At 39.8% G+C, this 27,824-nt stretch overlaps 2 protein-coding genes across 2 annotated transcripts in view; one reads left to right on the top strand and one right to left on the bottom strand.

Annotated features, from left to right (window-relative positions):
- Positions 1-310: 310 nt before the first annotated feature.
- Positions 311-4,602, bottom strand: rps10 (ribosomal protein S10). The gene is made up of 6 exons (XM_085407327.1): positions 4,488-4,602; positions 3,884-4,033; positions 2,404-2,578; positions 1,682-1,759; positions 668-723; positions 311-396 (listed from the first exon to the last, which is right to left on the bottom strand). Exons 2-6 carry the CDS (start codon positions 4,031-4,033, stop codon positions 355-357), a joined length of 501 nt encoding a protein of 166 aa, XP_085263453.1. The 5' UTR covers positions 4,488-4,602; the 3' UTR covers positions 311-354.
- A 1,082-nt stretch (positions 4,603-5,684) lies between these two features.
- pacsin1b (protein kinase C and casein kinase substrate in neurons 1b) overlaps positions 5,685-27,824 on the top strand; it is a 38,650-nt gene continuing 16,510 nt past the window's right edge. Inside the window, exon 1 of the mRNA XM_085407325.1 lies at positions 5,685-5,825. The gene's annotated coding sequence lies outside the window, so the exon portion shown is untranslated. The remainder of the gene's footprint in view (positions 5,826-27,824) is intronic.

Raw genomic sequence — 27,824 nt, 5'->3', positions numbered from 1 at the left:
CCATAACCACCTAATGTTTTCTGTGTGGACTAACAGTGAGGGAGATAACTGTAAAAATGACCCTCCACACAATTTACCCACCAGACTAACTTCCTGCCAAAAACAAAGGCATTTGTTTTTCATTTGACACCATCTCAGTCTCACTGTGGCACCTCTCTTGACACACTCATTAATTATCAAAGTATTTTAATACTCAATTAATCCTGAGCTGGTCCACCATCACATTGCTCAAATTTATAACCAACGTATGTGGACTTTCGCCTGCTCATCTTACAAAATACTTTAAGAAGAAAAGCACAAACAGACAGAGTTGTATTTGGATTTTCTTTATTGTACACAAAGAGAGAGTGAAATTTACTGAGGCTGCTGTCCTCTGCCGCGTCCAAAGCCACCTCTCTGCAACAGAAAAATGTTGTCAGTCGACCAACATGTTCAATACAAGAATCTACAAGTTTTCCAGCTGCACTGTATAAACCACATTTAGCTTTCTGACATTCCTTTTTAAAACCCATGTAAAACCGCACCCACAAATTTAGGGAGGAGAGCCTTTGTTGTTCTGCTGTAGAAAACAATTCTTATAACAGAAAAACATTCAAGATCAAGACAAGGTTTTTGTTGCCAGCCCATTTCTCAAAATACCCGCATGAAACAAAGGAAATGTACTTACAAACTGGAACTCTGTGGCAGCTCCAGCACCGGCCTCTGCCTTCTTGTCAGCACCAGCTAAAGGAGAAGTTATGAGTTAAGAGGTCAGCCAGTAACTTTCAGAAATGTCAAACTTGTTAAAACTTCACCATAACATGTCAAATATATACCAAAATTAGACAGGGGGGGTGGGGCAGTAATAATAATTTTTACTGTTGTTTTTCTTTGATAAACAAGCAAATTGCCTTCTGAACATCAGAATGATGTGATGGGAGCTTCATATGCCTCATTTTTAAAATCCAAATCCTCCACATACATCGATTTTTGTCTTTGTCATACAAGCTCAATCCTTTCAATAATATATATTTGATAACATGTTTCATCTGAATCATTGTGATCAGTTTTCTAAAGGAAACATGATTTAGATTCTCACCTAAGAACATATTTAACATGTCATTTGCTTTTGTTTTGGCACAAGCACTACTGGTTTGGAAACAGGCTGTGATTTGGCTTAAAACAAACCATTTTACAACATTACATTTACCATTAATGTTTAACATTTTCCAGGGCATTGGTTTCTACCGCCATCTAAAGGTGACGTAGCCAGTGTAAAGTTTTTACATGCAGTGATTCAGACAGCCACTAGAGGTCCAACTTTAAAATTTTATACAAATCTACTCAAAGTTTATCGAGGTGCTCGGATGTCTGCAGATGCCTGTACTTTTTGGAGGCAGGTCATTTCAGAGCTTTGTGCGGTTACAACTATTGGTGTTAATATCTGCGTGACCAGCCTATAAGAATGAGGACTGAGGTGCTCATTCAGACAAGAGTAGACAAACTATAGGAACATGTGATGGGTCACATCACTGCATTTTCACATTTCACTCTGAAAAATCAAGACATTTTACTAATGAATAACACCACTGTATGATTTAATGATCCAAAATTACCATTTTAGTTTGCATCATTCATGTAAACATCACAAGACCACATGAGCAACTCATAATGTGACTAGTGTAGTTGGTGTTATACGTACGGGGCGCGGCAGATCGCCTGTAAGCATCTCTGTCAGCCTCCCCACGGTTAAGGCGGGCGGGCCTCTCTCCTTCCACTCCTGCAGGTAAAAAGATGACAAAACATTAAGCTCCAGTTTTCCTGGCTTTCCAAAAGAGGAAATTCAATAGGCTTTAAAATTCTTTAATTTTAATGCTAACAATTCTCACTAAATATAAGTCTTTGGACTCTGAGGTCCCTCTTTTGAGTTTATTAATGAACTACTTAAATTTGTATGCTTTACAACACCCTCTAACAGCAAGAGGAGACCATAACATTTTATGTGGCACTTAATTGCTGAAACCTCTTTAGCATATTTTCATAAGATCCAATTGAAGATGCCAATTGAAAGTGCAACTTCAGCTTCAACGAAAGGCAAGGAAATTATGAAATGAGATTGTTACGATCTAGTTCAGAAGTCAATCAAAAAACTTTCATTGATAAAGAGAAAAAAATAAACCTTATTTAGAACAGATCACACTCAGGATCCAGAACATCTAAAACAATCTGCTGAAGTTTAGATTAGCAACTTTGATTTCTGGAAAACTGTGTTTGAGCACCAGATTTTGAGTTCACAATCAGCTTCAATATCATTTATAACCTCAGGAAGCATTAACATATTAAATACTATTACTAGTATTTCTGGCTTCAGGAAATGAAAAATCAAAACTTATTAGAAACAAGCATGTATGATAGATGTTTTACCCTTGGGCCTGGGCCTTGCGGTCTCAGGGCGGGTCTGGCGGCGCAGGGTGGCGGGCACGATCTCAGGGGGAAGGTGGAGGAAGTCTCTCAGGTACTGGATGCCCTCATTGGTGAGGTACCAGTAGAAATGGCGCCAGGCAAATTGCTCCTTGACGTACCCACAGGACTTCAGAGACTGCACGGAAAAGCACAATTACCACATTATACTGACTACCACAATAAATCAGTACAAAATCTAGGTTGGTATGGCAGCACTATGCAGAAAGTATCTTTAGGCTTCTTGCTCAGGTAAGTGCACAGAAAGCAAGTAAGTGCACAACAGTGCTAACCACCACACACCATACTGCCCTACAATCATTCCAAAAGATAAAATGAACTCAGATGCAATAGATTCTGAGCCGACACCAACACCCATGTGAAAAATGTTTGAAAGAGCAAATAATCAGCCACACAACTTTACGAAACCTGAAAGGGCACAAAAGATACACATCAGTAATATCCTACTGTAAATGCCATTTGCCATGAGTGTGACGGCAGTAAAAATCAGCTAAATGTTACATCCTCTGTGAAAGCCAAAGAAAAATAAATAAAAAATAAACAGATACATGCTGATTTTTCCCCCACATACAACAGTGGACCAAATCAAACCGTCTATTAAAAAGTGGTGGGGCACACACAAAGGGGACAGGTCCTGACATTATGGCAGGCATTGCATAAAACACTGGGATGTGAGCGCCATGCACAAGGTGGCGATGGCATCAGCCACTTGTATACATTACACAGTAAACTCAAAATAAAATCAAGGACTCATAGGTGTACCAGATGACCACATGCCACAGAACTAAATGCAGCAGCCTAGGTTCGCCTTCAAGCAAAGTCCTTTTTTCTGCATGCATTCCCTTACTTCCTCTCTTCTTAACGGCTCTATATTATAAATATAAAAAGAAAAGTCTAAAGCTGCACTCACTCCCGCTCTTCTGGGAGGATAGGAAGAGAGTCCCAAATTAGAGTATCCTGAATTTGCCTCGGGTTTAGCCACCCCAATCTGGACCACGCCTAAACAAAAATCTTCCCTAAGAGGTGTAATAACAACATGCCCAAACCATCTAAATTGGCTCCTTTTAATGCAGAGGAGCTTCACTTCAGAATTAACTGCTGAAAAGAAATATAATTCTCATCCCTTAACTTTCTCTAACCCAAACATGTAAGGGGGACATTGTCCAGACAGCATGGTACTGTTAAACTACTAAACAAATTTTACAGGTACACAACCAGGACTTGATATCTGGACTGACAAATGACATCTTCCCACTTAAAAACACAAACCCAGAACTTCTAAGTGATGCTCAAAACACATTCATGATCACTTTGTCACATTCCCCCACTTTCTTCTCCCCACGAGCCCATTTACAGTCACTACATCTCAGTTAATTCTAGTCTTGGTGAGAACTTTACAAGCTGGACCTTCGTTCTTTCTCACCTGCATCGCTTTCATCACGTGAAGGTTGGGTACATTCTTGTCAGCAAGCTCAGGATGCTTGGCCAGGTGGACGTCTTTCTTGGCCACCATGACTCCCTCCTTGAAGAGGAGCTCGTAGATAGCAATGCGGTTCTTCTTGGGCATCAGCATCTGCATTAAGAGACAACGTGCATCAGATCCCTGGAACTCAACCCATACTAACAGCAGCCTCAATAATAGCATGCTAACTGGCTAGCGTGCTAAGACACATCTAGTAATGAAAATCAAATCGCTGAAGAGACAATCAGCGGACGCTTTAATAATTCAACACATCACGAATTTTTGGACACATTCACATCAACAGCCACTCTGTTTTATAGAAATTAAAAGCTAATATCTGAAGACCGCGTCACAGGAGAAAAATGGCAACCGTTCGTGAACGCTGAAGCCGGGGTTACTTCTCTACTTCTAAGCCGAATATCAACGACTCAGAGGCGTTTAAGGCTAAAATACGCATATGTCTCCATTTATAATTTTAATAACAATGAAAAAACTATTATTTTTATTTCACAAAATCTGAGATGGTGAAGATATATTTGGATTATTGCGCCGAGTCTCACTTTACCTTTCCACTTGTTAAGGGACCGGAGCCGGAAGGAAAGTTTCTCTTCGATCAGGAAGGTTTATGCTGTGGCGCGGGCCGGCTGGAAAGGCTCGCCCTCTGCTGGTGTGGAGGGGAAACGTATCCTGTGTTCAATATGGAGCTGCAAAGTTTGGGGTCATCCTTTAAAACCAGCTGCACGAGCTGATCAGCGACTTCTTCTTAGTTTAAAAAAGACGTGAAGGGCATTTCAAAACTCAACAAAATCATCCACTAGTGCTCGGTGCTTCTTCTCCTTCTGTATGACTTTGTTTATTTGTAATATTAATATTACAAATAATGAATAAATAAATAAATACAGTGATTTTTTTTACACAGCAGTGATTCAAAGGCTTCAGAAACATGGACCCTGGATAGCAAGATGCAGCCCTCCAAGAAAAGAAAGTTACTCCTGCAGAAAATCTTCATATCTACCTGGAATATTTTTAAATATGCATAAGAGCAGACAGACCTTTTTTTTTACTGAAGGGATGTGGCATTTAAAAATCAAAACAAAACAATAACCCCAAGAAATGTGTTGTATGCAGTCCATTTATTTGCATGGAAGCTTCTTTCAGAATAAAGAAGTAAAAATCTCTGGGTATTTTCCCAACCTGACTCGAAATACATTTGGTGTGTTTCATACATACATACTTTTCCTTTAAGAGTAAACAGTATTATGGGCTATTTCTACTCCATTTTTACTTTATTTTTACACAGACTACACACAGTCGCAGTGTGTTAACACACAGGCAATGAAGTATATTCAGTATAATATATAGCAAATAATTAGAATTTTTTTTCAGTTGAGTTACATCAAAAAACTTGGTATAAATGAATGATAATTTTGTGGCAGTCATGTCTGCAAGAGTGAGTAATCAAAGAAGAAATAAAAATAAGATTATTTAGATAACAGCAATTTGCCACTGTCCAAAAATACTTGTTCTTAGTACAGTGAAAAATAGAAAACATGTGCTTTCAGCTTCTCTAATACAAGGATTTCATCTTATACATATTTGACACATTTTCCTGGAAACGTTGTAATAATAATAACAACAACAATAACAATAATAATGATAATAATAATGATGATAATAATAATAATAGGAAGAAGAAAATTGGGCATTTATTTTGAAAGACCTTCCCGGAAAACAACCCCTCCGTTACGGTTGGTTTGATTTGAGCCGTCTCACCCTCCCCCATCTGGCGGCTCCTCTCAGCGGCGCGTTTACCGGCGACAGAAGGAGGCAGTCTCGGGTGATGAACGGAATTATTACATTTTGAGAGCTCAAAGGAAGCTGGATTATCAATTCGTATAAATTTGTAAGTTATTCTTGATTTCTTTCATAACCGTGTGTCTGCTATCAACAGCTAGCCACCGGCGGTTGATTTTTATGATGAAGTAGCTTAATTCAGAGCAAATATTACTGCTGTCGGCGATAACGAGGCAGCAAGCGACCGCGACGATTGCCAACGGGATTCAATTAAAGTCCACAGATTTAAAAGTTATTTTTTTTATAAAAGAAATACAAGTCTGCCTAAGATTTGTTATTATTTGCCTCCCTTATCTGTGCCTAAAACCCGCAGTTTGTATCTAACACCGCTGCTCTGTTCTGCTGCTTCATGACACTTATTCATATAAAAATGAGCAAAGATCAGCAAATCTACAATCTGAGTCCTTAGTAGGAGTTTCTGTGAAGAAAGTGCATGAAGCATTGGAGAGCCGGCCGGCAGCAGCCTGTGCGGGCTACTGCAGAGGGCAGGGAGGGACGTCTGAAGTAAAAAGCTTGTCCCTGGGCAAAAGCCCGTGCTTCCTCCAGACCAGCACATTTCTTTGATTTATCGCTGGAGATCAGCTGGTGGTAAATCAGGCCAGACAGGGCTGCTGACCTCCCCCTGAGCAGAGTCTCTCATCTCTAAGTGTTAGTGAGCTCTGTCCACGGTTCTGAACTCAGATCTTTGGTAGGCTCTGCTGTACAGACAGACCGTGAGAGATCAGACCACTGGAGACTGTGCATCTAGAATGCAAAAGGGAAAAAGTTGTGTAAGAACCATAGATTAAAATGTGCATCATACATCAATTTAATGTGCAATTAAAAAAAGAAACACTCAAAGAACAGTTTTGCCTTTTTTCACTTCCTGTGGTTCTGAAGGCAGCTATTAGAAACCTTCTCAGTTTGATCTTGCAAACTCCAAAGTCTGTCATTTTACCAGGAGGACTAACAGTTACATAAACATGTTCATACTGTAAGGATAAAAGTGCTGTATAAACGTGTGCGTGATTGGCTGAATGAGACTTACCAAAAGTAGAGAAGTGCCCGAATTGAGTAGAAAGGCACTGTGGAAGTACCACTCCATTTACTATGTGCTTTAATATCTGGCTGAACAGTTGTGTATTAAACTGACAACTGGGGTTGCCTGCAGCTCTTCTAATCCATTACCTGAAAGAGGTCGAGGGTGTACTGCTAATTTGATTTTGAACTTCCTGAAGTAATTATTTCCCAAAATACTCTTTTAAAGTCACTTTTATTTTATTTTTTACAAAAAAAAAAACACTTCTTCTACATTACAGAAAGCTTACTGTGTACATGTGGGTAGATGTCCTTTGCTATATGTTAACCTGGTGAGTTAATTAACCAATAATTTGGTGACAACAGTGTCAATTATTTATTAATTATTCACATTATTTGTCAATTTGAGGATCTGATGTTTTATCTTCTCCATAATTGTAAACACTTGAGATCTGACAGCTAAAAGTTGGATAAAACACCGCATTTGTGACACGTTTCTGGAGAATTGATGAAATTGTGCTTTTTTTTAATTTTTGTTTTTTACAAATAAACATTTAAAGATTAAACCTTAATTATTTTCCAAGCACAGTCTTGTCCATCCAGTGGACTGAGCTTTGCTTTGAGTCTATAAGCTTATTCAAAATCCTTTGCCTCTCATGTTGTTTACTATAAGGAAGTCTTTGCAGCTCATTTCTCATCATCAAACTTTATTCTTTTTTATTTGAAATTACTTTTCTCTTATTAAGATGTGTATTTTGTCCTTTTTTATTCTATTCTTCTAGCAGTTGTACCAAGGAAATTTCCCACATTTTGGAAAAATAAAGTGTATTGTCTATAAACTTATTATGTGAATATTAGGAAGGTTTATTCAGCTACGATGACTGGAGCAGTAATGAAAATACTAAAGACATGATAGCAGCTCAGTCCATTTAGGCATGTCAGGGCTCTAGACTAACTTTTTGACATGGGCGCACCGGTACGCCTAACTTTAAAAATTTAGGCGTACCGGCACAAAAGTTAGGCGCACTCAAATTTTTCAACCGCATCGCTTAACACCGCAGTTTTACATGTGCACTTTCTTTGGGGGGGGAAGTCCATACAGACAATATTAATTTCTAAATTATTAACTAACAAACTTGTGCTTAAAGTGCTTTGTCAATATTGTAGAAAATGTTAAAAACTTAATCATCATCTTGGCCTCCTCTGACAACCTGTTTGCTGCTGTCTGCTGCTGAAAGGCCATGGGGAGAGGGGACACTTGGGCAGTGCATTTACTGCAGCATATAATGTGTTTTCTGGATACACTGTGCTTTTTCAGCATTCAAATATTGATGGCACCGTGTCAGAGCACTGGCTATGAATTTCAGACAGATCAGGCCTTAACTTAACAGAAAAGTTATCAATAGTTCTTTTCATCTTTTCTTATTACCCACAGCTACAGTACATCCACTTCTCTCAGGCCTAGGCTGCTCACTAGGGCTGAGTATCATCACTGATTTCTATAATCCATTCAATTCCGGTTCTCAAAGTCCTGATTTGATTCAATTTAGCCTCAGACAGTCAGAAATATTATAATTCTGATCATTTATCAGTACTGATACACATGAGACTTCATCAGAATTGTGAAAATCACAGCAGATGCCTTTGTGTGAAAGTAACTGAGAATAAAACACAGGAAAACATGAAGGAGATTTTCCTGGTCTGGCTTTTTTATAGCAGATAACCTTAGAAATATTCTGCAATTTTGCATAATTTTAAGAAATTTAAATTTCTTCAGTATTGAACAGCAGAAATTAGGCTTTCTTGTCCGAGGTCATTTAAGTGAAAAAAGAAAAAGCGCTGTAAACAACGCTAGACTGGTGGGTAATAAGCGAATGAATAATGCAGAAAACAGATTTGAGACGGGAAACTGTTCCTGAAGTACAGAGAGAGAGAGAGCTGTGCAGGAAGTGTGATTTTTATCGTGGTGGAAGCAAAACAGCAAAAGTCAGAGGGAATTCATGACGACATTGATCAAATGTGAAGCGCAGTTTGCTGCTTCTTTTGCTGCAGGCTCGGTGAATTTTGGTTGGAGAGAGACAAAACCTGCAGCTCAGAATCAGCGCAAAAAGACGTAAACACAGCGCGGACCCGAAGAATCGCTAAGCTCCGACAGCGTGTCCGTGTTCAGGCCGTCGGGTGAGAAAGCCGAGAAAGACGAAGCTGATTCTGATGTGTTGGGTCCGCTCCGTGTTTAGGTCTTTGTGTGGAATCCGTTAATGAATTGATATCGCTTTATTCAAGCTACTCACCTCTCTCTTCCACTTGCACTTTTAACTGGACCACGGCCAATCAGAGAGGTCCCGCCCCTGACTATCTCTGATTGGTTTAGTCCACGATAGGGGCAAAATGTGTGTCTGTTGTTGACCACAAGGAGAGTTACAGAGATTTTTTTTTTGTTACCGGAACAGTTGGTCGCACCTGTGCGACCAAATATTTATTTTTAGTCGCACCACTGAAAAATTTGGTCGCATTTGCGACCAAATTGGTCGCACTCTAGAGCCCTGCATGTAGACACTGGGATTTTTTCACAACCTTTAACTTTAAGCTGAAAGGAGAGCACTTATTATAACCAAGGTATGCAGAAGAGCATCTCTGAGTGCACGACACATTGAACTTTGAAGCAGATGGGCTGCAAAGCAGAAGACCACGCTAGGTGCCACAGATGTTGGATAAGAACAGCAAATTAAGGTTATAATTTGCATGGGCTCACCAACATCAGATAACAGAAGACTGGAAAAACCTTGTCTCATCTGATGAGTCTTAATTTTTAGGGTCAGAATTTGGTGTAAACAATATCAAAACATGGATCCACCCTAGTTTATATCATCAGATTAGGCTGATAGTGGTGGTGAAATGATGTGGGGGGATTCTCAGCACACTTTGATCCCAACCCTTTAGTACCAATTGAGCATCATTTAAATGCCACAGCCTGCCTGAATATTGATGCTGACCATGTATAGCTCTTTATGAGTGTACCTATTTTCTGGTTGCTGCTTCCAGCAGGATAATGTGCCATGTCACAAAGCTCATATCATCTCAAACTGATTTCTTGAACTTGACAATGAGTTCACTGCAATCAAATGGCCTCCACAGTCACCAGATCTTAACCCAACAGAGCACCTTTGCTATTTGGAGAAATGGAAGATCCTCATTGTCTATTTGCAGCCAACAAAACTGCACGAACTGTGTGATGCTATCATCTCAATATGGATCAAAATGTCTGAGGAATGTTTCCACCACCTTTTTGGGTCTATACCAAGAAGAGTTAAGGCAGTTCTGCTGGCAAAATGAGATCCAATTGAGTACTAACAAGGTGTAGTTAATGAAGTTGCCAGCAAGTGTAATATATCATGAATTGATGCTTCACCACAACAGTGGGGTCTGCCCCACAGTTTGAGGACCACAAACTTAAAGAGGGAGGCCTGAGTGCACACATGTTAAAGAGCTTTCATTTGAGTGCCAGCTTGGATTAGTTTATCTGAAAAATTAGTGACACTCATTTGATTTGCTGCTGGTGGTTCAGCCCCTCTCCATTTTTGTAGGAAGGGTGACAGATGAAGTATCACTGTTAACGTAATCAATTAGACTAAAACCTAGCCCGTCTTTGCTTTTTGTATGAATAATTAGGGATATGTCATTCCCAGTGGGAATAGACACAACAGTTTGCTTCCAGTTGTCATTTGTACTTTCCATGATTGGCACGTCAAATCTGGTGCACCCTGCCGATGTTAGACGATTGGAAGAAAGCAATTAGGCTTGAGTATTTCTTTCTATGTGTCCCTTTAGCCTTTGTAACCTAGAATATGGCTTCAGACATCCTAAGCTACTCCATCTATGTCTGGCTTTGGATGAATGCAATTAAAATTTTAATTTCATCTTAGTTGCTCTGAGAATTACCCCAACATTAAAACAGATGAGTGCTTTTGCTGCATGTTTTGAAAACTGCTGTGTGTTTGGACAAACTCTCCGGGTAATAATTTCCGTCGCTGAATGGAAGGGATCCACTTATAGCTATCTCAATATATTTTTAGTGGCTCAGGCTTTTAGGTAAACGGTTGAGAGAGCAGGGCCTTCGATTCTGCTGTGAACTAGAAGGTAATTGGTGTCTCAGATAGGATCCTCACAGGGGATCGTGAGAGAAAGCAGGGCTGTTTTGCAAACCCTTAAAGGTTTGCATCCTCCATCCTTTAGAGCTGAAGTGACACATGAAATGATGTCGTTTTCACTTAGCTTCTCCTTAAATACATGTAGATGAGTTGTGTTGTTTTGTGATCCAGTTGTTTTCGTGTAGTGTGGTTTCAACCAGAAAAAGAGTAGAAAAAGAATCTGCAGAAAAGTACAATTTGTTTTTTTCTGCTGCTGTTCCAATAGTAAGATGATTAGGCTCGTGTCTGCTATCTGGATCTCTTTTAAGACTAAGTTTTGAGCTTTGGTCAAAACTGACTTTGTTCATGATTTTCCTGTAGACCGACTAATCAGTCAACAAATCTGTTCAGCTTAATAGATGTTTTAAATGCAGCATCTGCCTGTACATATGTGGTTTGGTATGAACCTCTCAGATCCCCCTTAAAAGCAAACCAGTAATTAAAGCCAAATCTATTGTATTTATTTACATGGGTAATATGTTAATGACTCATTTTCTGTTTCAAAATTGTCTGCCCAGCCACTGCTTGTGTTTAGGTACTGTCTGACTTCACTGCACTGTGCCTTTAGATTCTTAATCAGCACAGTCTGACAGTGACTGTGCAGTGCAGATCAGCTCCTAGCACAATCCAGACATCACATTTATACTCATATAAATTCAGTTCTTCAGCTGCTCTTTCATTACCAGGAACTAGAAGTGCTTGATAAACAGACATGTTAGAAGCAAAATATTGTAGCCATTACCTTTTCTCAGTTTTGATTTTTTTTTCCTTTTGTGAGAAAAGGTATTTTAAAGGTAAATGGGTGATTTCATAGGTTTATATTCTGTTTTTTGTGTATGTTTTGTTAACCTGACTCAGCCTTTCCCCCCAGAGGTTTAAAGCGCTACAGACCAAACAGTTAATGGGGAAAAAAATTAATTACATGCAGCCCAAGACTAAACATTTAATTTAAAAAGGCAATGAGGAAAATAATACTTAGTTGCAGTCTTTATGAAAATCTGTATTTCAAACTGGGGCTCAGGGCCCTGAAAGTTGTCCCAAGTTAAATGGATCTAAAAATAATTATAGACAAAAGCAATTATTTTTCTTGTTTTTCCTCAAATTCTAATTCATTCGCAAATTGTTTTTACCCATTAGGGCAGTACAGGCTTTCAGTCAGATGCCTCTGAAATGTAATAATTTCATCAGGCACAGTGTTTTTCCCGAGAAGACATTCTTTAGCTGTAGTTTACCACAACTCAGGTTTTTGTGAGTGTCAGTGAGAGCTTCACTGAGCAAATGCACTTGGATAAGTTGATGTGATATGTGTCACGTGATGTGCATGCCTCTATTTACTGGAGTGTAATATATCAGTGCGTATCTCTGGGGCATCTTTATTGTAGGTGTTACGTTACAAAAGGACCTCACAGCTTTAGGGGAACAAGAAGAAGCTATTAGAGGTTGTTGGCTGGAGGTTTGCTTCGGTCCTCTGAGGTTCCGGCCATCAGATTTATAGCATCAGTGAAGAGCTTAAGAGTCAAATGAGAAGGAAGGAAGAGGGCTTGATGTTGCCATAGTGACTGGGTTTGTGAAAGATGGGGTCTGTGTTTGTGTATGAAAATATATGCGTGTTTGTATGGATTAGAACTGCACCAGTTAATTTAATGACTTAAAATGTCAGAAGATACGTTTACATTAAAAAAAAATATGAAGCCTCTGAATTGGTGTTTTGTCCAAACACTAACACATATTTACATATAATAAACATCCTGTTGTAGTGATGTAGGTCATCATGTAAAATCATCAAAGCAGAACAATAGCTAAGATATTGTCAGATGTTCCAAGGCCAAAAATGAGCTTTAAACTGGCTTACTGAAAGACCCAGAAATACTCAATTCAGTGTTTTTCCAGCGTCAAAAGGGTTTTATGATAGAGAAAGCTTAACAGTAATGAACTGTCTTCTGATAATATTTTTATTAGATTAACTCTAAACCTAAGTGTTTCTTCGGCTTGTCATAAAGTGTCAATGCGCTGCACTGTGCGCGTTTGAAAAGGACGTTTCTTTCTTCTGCATGGAAAAAGTTAATTAATTAATTAAACCTACACGTTGTGTTCATAAACCATATGTGCACTGCAGAACCGAATTTGAATATAAAAGATTCCAACTTGACTGCCCCAAAGTTGCCGGTTGAACAGCAGCCGGCATATTTTGCCCTCACCTGATTGTATCACTGATGGTGTATCCTCTGAGTTGCTCTCACTTCTAGCTGCGTGAAACGTTTATTCATGAGATCAACAGCAGAGGCTTTTGTGTGTGCATCTCATAGCTTTTAGCAGCTGCACTGAATCAGTAACTTCCATTTTCCTGCCCAGCATCAGCTTTGCTCAGTCCAGGCTTCAGTGTGTGTGTGTGTGGTTCACACTTTAACCCCAGCAGCTGAACCAGGGGTCTTCAATAAAAAGCTCACACTGCCTCTCTGCTGTGGATGATGAAAAAAAAAAAGATTATTCATTGCAAAACACTGGCATGAAGAGCACTGGGGTCCTCAAAACTTGTCCTGGATTATTGATTGAATTCTTTGAAAGAAAACTGGCTCAGCTCTGAACACTTAATGGCGTTTAAAACCACAAGGTTGGACATAATATTTTTCACCGCTTGTCATCAAAACATTATACAGAATTAAAGAGGAACTAGCTCATGGGTATTATAATGAAAGTAAATGTACTGTGACTTTCATTCTAGCCAGACTTTACTAGGCTGCTTTTATGTCTTCAATGAATCAATAAAACCAAAGTATTCAAAGAGTTTTACCAGTGCCTCACACACGGCCATGCCCCAGCACAATAATAAAACAGAAATTGTCAAATCACAGCAGGAAAAAAAGACTGCATTACAAGATTGTGTTTTTTGTACAGGGGCATAGAGCCAGACCTCTAGCCCTTTCCGTTTTTATTTGCCAGCACACTGGTCATAAATTACTTTGTGCAATTATGGGATATAACACTGGGGTCAAACAGAGCAGTCGCCCCCTGGGAAAAGCACAAGTAGATGACCCACAGATGGCACGTACAGAGGAGATGAGTGCCTGTCTGTGTGGATAGGCAGTTAGCTTTCTTTGATTCTGGGGTCCCTGCATGTTGTTATCTGCTGCTGTTTATGGCTGATGTTTTAACACTGCTCTGTCTGTTGTTGAAGCACGTAAGCACACCTGCTTGCTCTGAGTCCTCTTATTCACAGCATCACGCTAAATAACAGAAGAGCTATTTAGAATTTTCCTAAAATGTGTTGCGGCACTCATTATCATTCAGTTTTTTTCATGCACCATTCTAAAAGAAATGTTATGGCTCAGACTGCAGCGTTCGCATCAGCAAATCTGTATTGATTGAGTGGATGCAGCGCAGCTGAAATGTTACCCTGATGTTGACTCATCCCTGTCTGTGCTCCACAGATCAGGCTTTATCTGACCACCCGTGTGACTGTCTCCTCCCTTTGTCCTTTCTGCCCGTTTTAATCCCTGTGACGAGTAATTTTACGCCTTCCCTCTATCAGTCGGCCTTCCTTTAGATATGCAGTAACAGTTGTGCCTGGTTACAAGGTGCCTTTTAAGGAACGACAGTCTCCACCCTCTCTCGCGTTCAGCTAATTATTGATGGCGTAATGTGTCTTCTCAGGCATACGTCAAAGTTCACTCTTGCAGTGTGTGTTTGTAAAAGGCGTGGTAGACTGCAGGATGTGTCAGAGTTGCAGGTAAACAGACACTGTCTCTCAGTGTCAGGTGTCAGTTCTGTCAGAATTTCTCGAGGCAACGCTGTCGAGGACTGAGAGGCCACAAAGACGATAAACCAGGTTCAGTAGCCACTATGATCTGCACTGATGTGTCTGAATGTCTGCTTTTAGTCTGCTGTGTGTGTGTATTTAATGTGAAATTGCAGTGGAGGGTTTTGTTTTGTGGTTTTTTATGACTGATCCTGTGCCACACTTTAATTATGAATGGGCATTACTTTGCATGCCTTCAAATACCATTTTATTAGTAGCATTAAAGACCAATGTAACCTGTGACGTTGTCAGACAACAGTTTTAAATAAATGTTCATACTTCATACATTATGCAATTCAACTACCAACATTTTGTTCATACGTTTATTACTATTTGGTACCTGTGACTAATGTAACCTATGGCCAAAGTGTCTGGTAAGCTGCCTTTTTTCTGACTGTGTAACTGCTGCAGGTATTTCAGACTCCACACAGTCACCTCTGGATTCACAAAAGTCTCTGCAATTTTTTCTGTATAATGCCTGCAGCTAGACTTTGATCTGTAGTGCCACTGTAAGTATTCACAGTGGCTTCTTAGTGATATAACCACAGACGATTTCATTATTAAATTAGGGGAACAGACAGAATAATAGCACAAATAAGGTGTTTCCAGCTACTACATGAGTCATGTCTGCTTTTGTTTATTTTCTGGCTCTGTTGATGACCATCTGTAGCTATATTTCATTTGTGGATAAGTAACCTTAGAGTTAGTAAACACCTTTTTTCTCCTACTCGTCAATTAGATGTTTAACTGCTAACAATCTGTTTGCATCCTACTGATCATACCTGAAATGTACACCTAATTTTCTTTTCCTTATTTCCTGTGATGTATATTGTTATAAGGGTGGCTTGTCCTATAAAACATGGCTAGAATTTTGAATAATGAAACCAAATGCTTAGGCTTTAGGTGGTCTGGACCATTCTTTTTCTTCTGCTCTAGGCTCTGTGTGATGTTAGTGTGAATTAACATCCTTAAAATGGTTAATCCTTAATATCTAGGATGCCCCGGTCTGGTTGAGTAGAGGAGCTCTCAAACCTGATGCTCCAATCTTCTGTTTGGGCCAGGGCATCAGTCAGCTGAAAACTGGCTTAAAAGAAAGGTAGCCTTAAAGAGAGTGGAGATAGAACTGCTTGTTTTAGACAGATGCTCAACTGAGGGGCTTCACAAAGAATAGTATGACATAGCTATGAATTATTTTCATAAAAACAAGTTTGGTGCAGGCCAAGAATGAAAATATAGAAGAAATTAACATAATGCATGTGGCTTCAAAACTAGGCCTAGAAGATTTGAGCTGACAGACTGCCTTGTTCTCGTTGATTTCAAGTTCATTCTTTTAGAACTCTTTAGGTTTGGAGTCTGTTTTGCTACGGTATAAACACTGTTTTTGTTTTCCATTTGTTTGACTGAGTAAAGAATTTTGTAACATATTTGTACCGGGGAATGGTAAAACAGTCACTCAGGAGAAGTGCCTCTCGTCAAGGCTTATTTTGTTATAACAGCAGCTGTTAAGGGAGGCAAGAGGCATCCAGATTCTCTTTGATCATACACATTTTATTTACTTGCAGACTTCGTGTTTTCAGCTGAGACATCGGCTGTGATTCCAGAGTATTTTGCAGAGCTGGAGTCATGTTGTTTGTAGAATAAAGTTTGTACTAGGATTCAAATCTAACTTTCTTCAAGATGTAAAATACTTTTACATGTAAATGTTATGTGTAGGCCCGTTGGAGTGCACCTGTATTATATTGATCTTTTTGTCTTTACAGTGATGTGAGATCACAGAGTTTCTCCACGTGAGGTGGGGTTGTTCATCTCGTCTAACTGTTTACACAGCAGTGTGAATAATTGATGAATGTGTTTCTATTTATAGGACTTGAATGTGATGAGGGCAGCATGAACAGGTTGGTTCTGAGGGAAGAAAAAGAGTTGAATTTGAATAATGTGGACTGTACACAAGCTGAGAGGGGCAGAGGATGTGTGTTAGAGCAGTGGTCACCAACCCCCGGTTCTCGGACCGGTACAGGTCCGTGAGTCGTTTGGTACCGGGCCGCGAGAGTTGAGGCTCAGGTGTGAAATGTATGGTTTTCAGGGTTTTTATCGGTTTTCAGCATTATTTTGTTATCGTTTTTATCGTTAACTCGGTTTTCCTGGGTCTTTTCATGTGTGTTATGAATAAATCTTCTTTTTTTCGGTACCGGTACTAGTTTTATTTTGTTGTATTTATCCGTGACACCTTAAGGCCGGTCCGTGAAAATAATGTCGGGCATAAACCGGTCCGTGGCGCAAAAAAGGTTGGGGACCGCTGTGTTAGAGTGTATTAAAATTTCACATAGTGGACATCATTATTTGATCTTTGTCTAACTGGCTTCATAAGGCAAGGTGCAGTGTTGCTAATCTTTTGTCAGCTTTCTTTCGTTAATTTTGTCAGCTTTTTGTAACAAATCAAGAGTCTCACATATACAGACTGTGAGGAACTGAGTTGTTGGCCTACATTACATATTACACACATATTTTTATATACATAAAAAATAGGGGTGCAACGATATTCGTATCGATATTGAACCGTTCGATACAGTGCTTTCGGTTCGGTACGCATATGTATCGAACAATACAATTTTTTTCAATTTTTTTTTTTTCAATTTTTTTCAATTTTTTTTTTTTGTGTCCCGTTTGGATCTATAGCCATCAGAATTGTTGTCTTGAGGCCAAGAAAGATGCCAAGAGGATTTATTTTAAGTGGATCATCATATTGGTCCATTTGATTGACCTTTATTATAATTATGAATTTATTTTATTTTCAGTTGCAAACGGGACAGACATGACTGTGGGATAGGACAGGGGGAAAGAATGAAAGAAAGAGGGGGAGAGAAAGAAAGAAAACCAAAGGGGAGAAAAAAAAAAGAACAATACAAAATTTGTAATTTATTTTATCAACTTTCCTTCTGACGATGCTGTCTGTGTTGAGCGCTCAGTGAATCTGCATTTGACTACTCCGCCTAGGCTCGAGAGTGCAGCCTAGGCGGAGTAGTCGAACGCAGATTCACTGAGCACTCAACACAGACAGGATGGTCAGAAGGAAGAGCGCAGGGCAAGCTAGCGAGACAGAAGTGGACCTCCCCGCCCTCATTCAGATCTGGCGTTTGGAATTATTTTGGTTTTCATGTGACGTATGACCCTGAAGGTAAGCGAGTCATGGACTAAAGTAAAACAGTATGTTGGATGTGCCATGCAATGCTCAATTACATGGGTGGGAGCTAGTGTGTTAGCGCAGTTAGCTCGTTAACGTGTTGGCCGTCTAGCCCCTCTGTATAGGGTAGCTCGTTAACGGAGATTTGCCGTGTTGTGGCGTTAAGGTTATTTCAACGAGATTAACCTGAAAGCACTAGTGGGAACACAACGAATATGACTGCACATTTACACCGACATCATCCTAGTGCAAAGACAAAAACAACAAGCATGCATGCTACAAACTTTAGCCGAGTCATTTAGACAGCTGTTAGCACAGGATTCTCCTTATGGAGACCTGATATGTTTAATATGCTGCTGAGAATATAGCCCAGAAGAAGCGGATAGTATAGCTTTTATTTTGGAAAGAGACATTTCTCTGTAATAAACTCTCTTTTCCAAAGATGAGTGATTCCTCAATCAGATACAGGGCTCGCAATATCGCTAGCCCGACGTCCCGGGGCTATCTCTCCCCTGCCTGTCGGGCTATTGTAGGAAGGAAAAATATATGTCAATGCTTTTGCATTCTTTCAGAAATGTAGCTGGGTAATTATGTCATTGGCATCGGTGAGCCACTGTCAATATGTGACATATTGAAATCGTGTTTGAATTTGCGCTTGTTTTTTTGCTTTCACTTTGCAATCGCGCGAACTGTGTATAGAGAGCGACAGCACTGATCTGTGAGTGATGATAAGTTGTGCACCAATTCCTCTGACATTGTCTTATTAATTGTTAGCTTACTATGCAAACATGACAAGTGAAATCTCCCGCAGCTTAAACATGTGAGAGGTTGATCGCGCAGAGAATCGCTGAGCTTATGTGAGTGCGGCAGGATATATATTTCACTACGATGACCTGGATGATTGAGAACCTTCACAGACAGATATATATTTTAGTTCTGCTGAGCCAAATAAGACAGGTCAGGGTGAAGAAGTGACAGCCAAAGAAAAGCTTACCACAAAACGGAGAAGTTATGACAAATCAGACTATAAGGCAAAAAGAAAGTGCAGCTTTATGGTTTCATAGACAAAAGAATTTCTGTGGCTGCAATATGACGAGCTAAAAAACAACACGCACAAGGGTTAGGGTTAAATTTAAAAACTGTACTTTTGTGTTAAAATATATATTTATAATTTTAATAAATGACAAATTAAAAAGGCATGAACATTTTTTTTTTTGTATCGAAAAAATATCGAACCGTGACACCAAAGTATCGAACCGAACCGAACCGTGAATTTTGTGTATCGTTGCACCCCTAATAAAAAATTAAAATGACTACAAAACTTAAAAACTGAGTTCCAGCATCAACAGAAATGAGCTAGCAAGACATTCGGGGGATTAAGTAAGACTATTGTAAAGAATAACTAAGCAATCAATTAGCAGAAATATGAAGAAGTGAACAAACTGCCCTTCCAACCCCAGTGCCAGAATAACACAGTGCAATCCAATTAACAGCAAACACCAATTAGGCAGCTCTTTTGCAGCTGGGGCTCACTAGCCTGCCATCTCTAACTGTAACCACCCAGCAGCTGATAAACAAAAAAATAATAATTAATGTTCAGTTATATGCTTAACTTTTGTTCTGAATTCCTTGTTAATTATTAAATATTTTATAGCTGCCCTGTTAGTAGCAGAGGAATGCTCTCTGGCCATCATACAAATTCCCAGCAGCTTACGTCAGTTTATCTCAGGGTCACCTACACACTTAGTATCATTGTAATCTCCCTATGACATAATCAATACTTGCCTTTTACGGCAGTCTACTGAAGGAATTAATGCCGTAATAAAATTAAGCTTTTTTTCTTTTTTACTTCTGAAGGATTTGTTTTAAATCTTGAAAGAGTTTGGTCCTTCCTAGTTCTGTAGCTTTTCCTTCTGATCTTCCCTCCCTCCTTTTGTTTAGAAATCAGAACTAACTTTGACGTTGCATCATCTTCTCAGCCTTTGTGAAGCTATGAAGCCTTTGTGTGGGTCGTGGAGCGTACTGTGATCACCCATTTTAAATGTCAACAACAGATCACACGGACAATTTATGATTAATGCCTTGCTGAACTAGCGTAGGAGTAGCGTTATGAACTGTGATTTAATCATTTTTTTTAATATAAGTCCATTTATTCAAATACAGAAACAGAAAAACATTGATTCATCTGTAGGTTGCAATTTCATACCTGTTAATCTCTTATCTTGAACACAACTTGATCGGGAACGGGTTGGGTCTGCCTTATAAGTCTGTGAAGGTTCTCAGTCATCCAGGTCATCGTAGTCAAAGGAGCTTGCAAAGAAAAGCGTCTGGACTTCTTTAAGTTACTTGAAGACGTTTCACCTCTCATCCGAGAAGCTTCTTCAGTTCTAAGGTCAAATGGTGGAGAGTCCCAGATATAAACCTAGTGGGAGTAACCCCCCACAGAGGGACAAAAGGACCCTACACCACCGGGCAGAACATGTTCCCTCTAAGCCTGAAGGAAAAAAGAAGGAACACACACATGTAAAGGAAGCACTCAAAACGTGCGGCTATCCTAAATGGGCGTTCTTAAAGTCAGCAAAGAGGCACAGAAAAGAAGATCAGACACCAGCGAGGGAGGATAAGAAAGACAGACGCAACAACATTGTCATCCCCCATGTAGCCGGTGTATCAGAAAAACTCAGGAGAGTTTTCTCCAAGCACGACATCCCGGTGCATTTCAGACCCAGCAAGACGCTCAGACAAAAACTGGTTCACCCGAAAGACAAAACGCCAAAACACAGACTTAACAATGTGGTGTATGCTGTACAGTGCAGCGAGGAATGCTCAGACCTCTACATTGGAGAGATCAAACAGCCACTTCACAAGCGCATGGCACAACACAGAAGAGCCACCTCCACAGGACAAGACTCAGCAGTCCATCTGCATCTTAAGGATAAAGGACACTCTTTCGAGGATGCCAATGTTCACATTTTGGACAGAGAGGACAGATGGTTTGAAAGAGGAGTGAAATAAGCCATCTATGTCCACTGTGAGCGACCATCTTTGAACAGAGGCGGTGGTTTACGACACCAACTCTCTGCCATCTATAATCCAGTTTTGAGATCCCTTCCCAGATGCCTTAACGCCCACTCACATCCTGGGCCATCTGACCTCAGGAATTCGCATGATAAGGTGGGGCCAGGTTTCACAATGAACTCACCCGAAACTCTGGCTGATTGGGACCCACACCCAGTTTCACACCTTGGCTCAGGCGATTAGAGGATCATCAGGGGGTCCTTTTGTCCCTCTGTGGGGGGTTACTCCCACTAGGTTTATATCTGGGACTCTCCACCATTTGACCTTAGAACTGAAGAAGCTTCTCGGATGAGAGGTGAAACGTCTTCAAGTAACTTAAAGAAGTCCAGATGCTTTTCTAAGCTCCTTTGTCTGCCTTATAAGTTACAGTGAAGTACTCAAGTAAGAAGCGTCCTTGTACAGACCTTTAATCATCCTGTGTGTTTAGTCGAGCTTTTCAGGTTCCTTGGTATATATTGATCTCCTTCTCTGTTAATTTAGTGTTAGTATATCCTGTAAAAATATATGCTTTTAGACTGATTTATAGACGTTGCCTTTTGCCTTACTTCCATTTCTGTGGATGACCACTGTGTGCTCAGATTTTTGACTATGCTTTCCCTCTCCTTGCCCTGTATTTGCATCCTCCCCTTGCAACCTTGTTAGTTAGACACAGGTTTTTCTTACAATTGGACATTGAGAGTCAGTAGCATCACAGTCATAGCAGTTGCACTTTTGCGTACCTGAATCTTTTTTTCTGTTTCTACACTGTGTACAGACTCGCTTAACAACACGATGCTGAAGACCTCCGTAGGTGAACATTTTTTTTCTTTTACACAGAAAACTGATCAGAAATCAATAAAGAATCAGACTTGTAGACCTGATAATTGCATTGGTGTCACTGAAATCGTATCGATATGCATACGTATCTGGGACAATCTAAACAAGCTAGGTCCACTTAAAGACCCAAGACCTCAACACCATCTGATAGAACCTGAGAGTAACAGTGTCTGTATTAACAGTGATTAAATCATATATGATTATGATATATATGATTAAACCATGTAGAACCAGGGCTCGCAAAATTTCAAAATCCCTGATAGCCCTTCGAGCAGGCACTCTTCAGTTTTTGGTAGCCCAAAATAATTTATTTAGCCCGAATAAAAAAAAGAGGACAATTTTTTGATTGATGTTTTGTTTCCTTTACAATATTATACATGGAAACAAAACATCAATCTAAAAATATTCAAAACACAAATTACAACAACAAATTACAATCATCAACTCAAATATTTGGTCCTAATTGAACAGAAATTTCTATGAACTTGCAAGAACTGTGTAGAATATGAATGTCAGATCCTGAATTTGAAATTTCCACTGAAATCACAGGTAAGAGGCAAGTGGAACCAAGATCTAGGACATTTGCTTTGTGAAGTTTGCAAAGACTGCTAAATTTTGCCAATGGTAGTTCACTCTTTGCAACATAGTACGCTGTTTTAAACTGATTTTCAGGTTTATTTTTAGTATGGTATTTGCAATTGGTGTTTGTTCTAGGAAAGATACTGCAGACTGAGCAATAATGCATTTCTTGCATTTCTCATGGGTTCTGATGGGGTCTTTCTTAAAATGACTGGTCCCAGTAACAAAGGCGGTTGTCGACTCAGAAATCAAGGGAAACTCACAACACACCCGGCAGAACATTATGTTATTTAGCTCGTCATATTCCAGCCACATAAATTCTTTTGTCCATTAAACCAAAAAAGCTGCGCTTTCCTTTTGCCTCGTAGTCTGATTTGTCATAACTTTTCCGTTTTGTGGTAAGCTTTTCTTTGGCTGTCCCTTCTTCACCCTGACCTGTCTTGTTTGGCTCTAAAGAACTAAAATACCTGCGTAAATCCATCTGCTTTTACACACATACTTACATAACAATCAGCAATTCTCTGCGCAATCAACCTCTCACATGTTTAAGCTTGCTGCAGGAGATTTCACTTGTCATGTTTGATAGTAAGCTAACGATTGATAAGACGATGCCAGAGGAATTGGTGCGCAATTAATCTGTGACTTACCAATCAGTGCTGCTGTTCTTTATACACAGTTTGCGCCATCGCAAAGTGAAAGTGAAAGCAAAAAACTAGCACAAATTTAAACGCGATTTCAATGTGTCACATATTGACAGTGGCTCATTGATGCCGATGACATAATTACTCAGCTACATTTGCGAAAGAATGCAAAAGCATTGACATATCCTTCCTTCCTATGATAGCCCGACGGGCAAGGCTGAGGTGGATTTTGGTAGCCCGACTGGAAAAATCGCTAGCCCCGGGACGTCGGGCTAGCAATTTTGCAAGCCCTGAGAACTGTGGTGGAGCTTGGTTGCATTTTCTGAAGGGTTTCAGTTGATGGGGGCTGGCGGGGAGATCAAGTGATCTGCCACATTTGCTGTAGAAGTTGACTTTGTAAGCTTCGTAAGCTTGACTTATGCCACACTACAAAGCTCCTCCAGTATTGGTCTAAAGAAATGTGACTTTAAGTTTCTGCCTGTACTAAATCTGAAAAAGTCCAATTATCAACTTCAATAATTATTTTATAGTCGTTTCATGCTTTTATACAATCATATAGATGTCTCTCTTTTGCTGAATAGTCTTATTTTAACATGACCAGTCAAAGGTTACCTAAACACAATCTTTGTATGCATTTTATTTAACAATATGATCACTGAACACCTCACACACCAAAGTAAAGCATCCCCAGTGCTCAGCCCTGCAGCTTGTCTCCCCCCACCCTGCGTTTTCTCTTCCTCTTCTCTGTCCTCTGCTACTCTGTCTGAGCCATTCAGGCACAACACCATAGGATTATCTCTCTCTCAGTGAAGCAGGCACACACGTAAAGTTTGCTGATCATATCAGAGATTTGAGTTCTCGGCTCCTGTTTTCCTGCTATGCACACTGATGCACCGTGGCTTAGTCAGACAGAGAGGACGGCAGGCAGCACTGAGCAATAATAAACAGATACGAGGGGTGGAGAGGAAGAGAGGGGCTGCCTTCTGGAGAAGCCCACGTGTCTTTTTTTTCTCCTAGCCATTAGCCGCTGTTGATGGAGGACTCGGGGTAAGCTTTTGTTGCTTCTTGGTGGGCTGTGCTCTCTTACTCTTGCGGTCTTTTGACAGCCTTTGTCTGGGGGTTTTACTCTTTTGATGCGTTGATGCCACTGGCCTTTCACCCTGGAAATTGTAATGCTTTTTGATGCTTATGCACTTGCAGTGGAGGGATAGGAATTCCTGATGCTCTTCCTTGTTTTTTGAGGATGCGGATCCAAGATTGCAGGTTATACTTGGGAAAAAGTCAAGAGTTAAACAAAGCAGCGTGATGGTAATTCATTTTGGAGGTTGCCGCCACTGTTTGAGGTTGTATATGCATGTGCGGGTTGGTATGAATGCATTGTTTCTGCTCACAATGAATAACTCATTGCATGATTTTACTTCAATTTAGATACAGTCATATTTATATAATAGTGTCTGTGTCGCCTTTATCGTTACTTGACTTTAATGAAAAGTGGGAGAAGCTGTTCAGCGGTTGTTTTCCCGCACTGCGATCTGCCTTTATGCACGCGAAGCAAAGGGCTATCCACAACAAAAGCCCCTCTCGGCATGTAGCTAATGGATTAACCAGGCATGATAAACACCCACTTCTTTACCCCACTCCCCACGCTGCATTGCTGCCCAGTTTGTTTTGCCCAGATTTGCCAGGTTACATCATAGCAGAAATTCCCCTTGATTATTTGTTTATTTATGGAGTAGTAAGCTCTGGGGGGGTGGGGGTGTCCAACCAATTTCCTCCCTCACTTCATCTCGGCTTTTTATTGTCAAAGGTGTCACTCCATCCTTTTCTCCATGGTTGACCCAAATAACCACGCAGCTTCTGCCCCTCCCCCTGACTTCTTATCAAAACACATCACTGGTGCTTCTCTTTCCATTGTTTCATATTCTTCTCTGGGGCATCAAACATTTTGCTCTTAATAGCTTTTGTATCGTTTTTGTTGTTTAATGCAACAGTAATCTGTCTGCTAATATATTGAGCTTTCCCAAAACAGATTTTAATTTGGTTTCCATATTCACAGTGCGTGGTGTGTGGAACAAAATGATGTAAATAATTTAACATGTCAAGAAAAGTGCTATGTCTTGCCAATCATTACATGTTGCTACTCTCATTTGTCTGTGATCAGTAACCATTTAGATTTGCATAAACACTGGAAGCAGGTGGAAACAGCCAGCCTGCTCTTGCCAAAACACATTAGCCATCCACATAATATATCAGGTTTGTGTAATCCTTACAAGGCAAAATGTAAATATTACAAGCTGTGGTTTCATGCAGAGTTAGAGGTAGGACTGTTTCTTTGCTTTTTACCTGGCACACAGCCCCCTCGTGAAACAATAACCTTAAAAAAACATAATAGAATTTGTTTTAGATGGAGCCAAAGTTAGCTATGGATTTTCCCTTTTGCACTGTTTCACCCGGTTTCCAATCTACTTCGCAAAGCCAAGTCATTAGATTTATGTTTAGCAAGAGTCATTAAAGCAGCGTTGATTTATATCCATATAGATCCATATAGATCTATGTATATATAACTCAGAGAAAGAAAGAGAATATTTCTCAAAATGTTGGTTTAACATACAAAGTTTGTCATTCCTGACAGATTCACTGGTCCATTTCTCTGCATTCCTGGTTAGTCCCTACAAAATACATGTAAAAATAAATTGCTCCATATTTAACATCAATACAGTGTCACAGAGGAAATTAGATTCTCTGACTGTAACATGACTTGTCTGGGGATGTTTTGTCTTCCCACGGTGGCTGTAGATGACATTTTACTTGCATTTCATGTTCATATCATTTGCATTTTATCTTGATCAGCATTCCAAATATTGTGGTTTGTTTGTAAATGTTGTTTGTAGGTCTTGTTTCATATGCAGACATTCACATCTTGCTACATATATTTATTAAAAAGGAAGCCCCTGTGTCTCTGATGCTTGCAAATATCTAAAGAAAATTAAGTTTGGAATGTTTTGATCAATATGCAGTGGAACAAACTAGCAGCCTATGCCTACGCAAGCAGTCTGGTTTCTCCCAGAGGAGATTATCCTGCAGTTATTGCTACAACGGCTAATCCAGGATTCTGTTTTATGCGCTTCCTTTTGTTCAGACTGAAGTGTTTTAAACGATTGTCTGTAAAACTGAAACTTACCAAATTCCCAACCCTATGCGGTTACAATTACAAGAAGGCTAAAAGAGTGCCAATCAGGACTGATGAGTTTGTGTTTGGCAACCTACCCAAAAAAAACAGCAAAGCGATGTCATTTTTGTTGGTACCTTCTCAAACATGGGAATTTCTCATTACACAAGCTGTCAGTGTACAAGTAATAATAATAATAATAATGGATTGCATTTATATAGCGCTTTTCGGGGCCCTCAAAGCGCTGTACAATTCCACTATTCATTCACTCTCACATTCACACACTGGTGGAGGCAAGCTACAGTTGTAGCCACACAAGTGTATAAGTATAGTAGTGTAGAAGTATTACAAATGTCATGAATCGCTGTGCGGCAGGCAGGAGTTGGACCCAAAATGTAGGACTCAGAGACTCAGGGGATGAACTCAAAATTACAGCTTTATTTGCTGGTCACAGAAAACGAGCATACAAAACTAAACTGGGAAAATATAAACTCACACTTTGCAGAGAGGCACACGAGGAAACACACAGCTTGAGGGACAACACGACACTGACTCAGAGAAACACAGGGTTTAAATACACTGGGAAGTAACGAGGGGAATGAGACACAGAAGGAGGGCACAGCTGGGAGAAATCAGGACTGACGAGGCAAGCAAAGCAGGACGCATTCACATAAGACACGGACCTTCAAGGTAAAACAGGAAGTATCACACAGAGACGCGAACTTGACACAGTGGAGACAGCAACTAAGAAACACAGAGACATAAACCATAAGGCAGAGGTCTAAGAACCAAAATACACAGAGGGAAATACTAAGCTTGGAACACAAGAAACTAGACTTGAGGGAGTAACAAAAGACCAACCATAAGAACATAATGCACACTGCAGAGTGACAGAAAACAAGAAACTCAAACATGCAAAGACACACACTTACACAGAACAGAGGGGGCACAGAGAAACATGAAGGGCAAGGGATCAAAACTAGAAACGATAGAATAACTCACAAGTACAATAATACAAAAAATCACAAAGAACTAAAAACGCTGGGTCAGGAGACACAGGACCCTGACAACAAAAGTAAACTGAGTAGTTCTCAGGCACATTTATTGAAATATTAAAGATATATTTCCAAAACGAGATAGAGGTAGCTGCTGCAAAACACTCTAATTAACCTAATAAATGCCCCAGACCTTCAGTTTAACAACAAAACAACAAGTTCCTTTCACCATCAAATAGTCATGTTTTTTAGTTTGCATGAAAGGAAGTGTGTTCATTGTCTTTTAATTCCCTAAAAGTATTGCCTTTCATATTTCCTGACTAATAAAAGTGGATATTCTTTAAATGTACTGCAGTAGTCACACACCACAGTGCAACATAGGAAACTACAGTAAACACAAAAAAATTACAAAGCACTGAAACAACAACAATGTAGCATAAAAATATATGTACAGTTTAAACAGTGTGTATACATCATGCCCAGTTAAGAGCTTTTTGTCGTCAAGCCTTTCTTGCACTTTAGCTGGGGAGTAATTAATGTTTATGCCACAACCAGATGCACTCTCCTGCATCTCCCTGTGTTCTGTTTT

The sequence above is a fragment of the Rhamphochromis longiceps genome, linkage group LG5 (assembly GCF_057381845.1).
Source record: "Rhamphochromis longiceps isolate RC_006_pf linkage group LG5, R_longiceps_female_GT1.1, whole genome shotgun sequence".
Lineage (NCBI taxonomy): Eukaryota > Metazoa > Chordata > Actinopteri > Cichliformes > Cichlidae > Rhamphochromis > Rhamphochromis longiceps.
The sequence above is the reverse complement of the archived record's forward strand: the minus strand, read 5'-3'. Positions and strand labels throughout refer to the sequence as shown.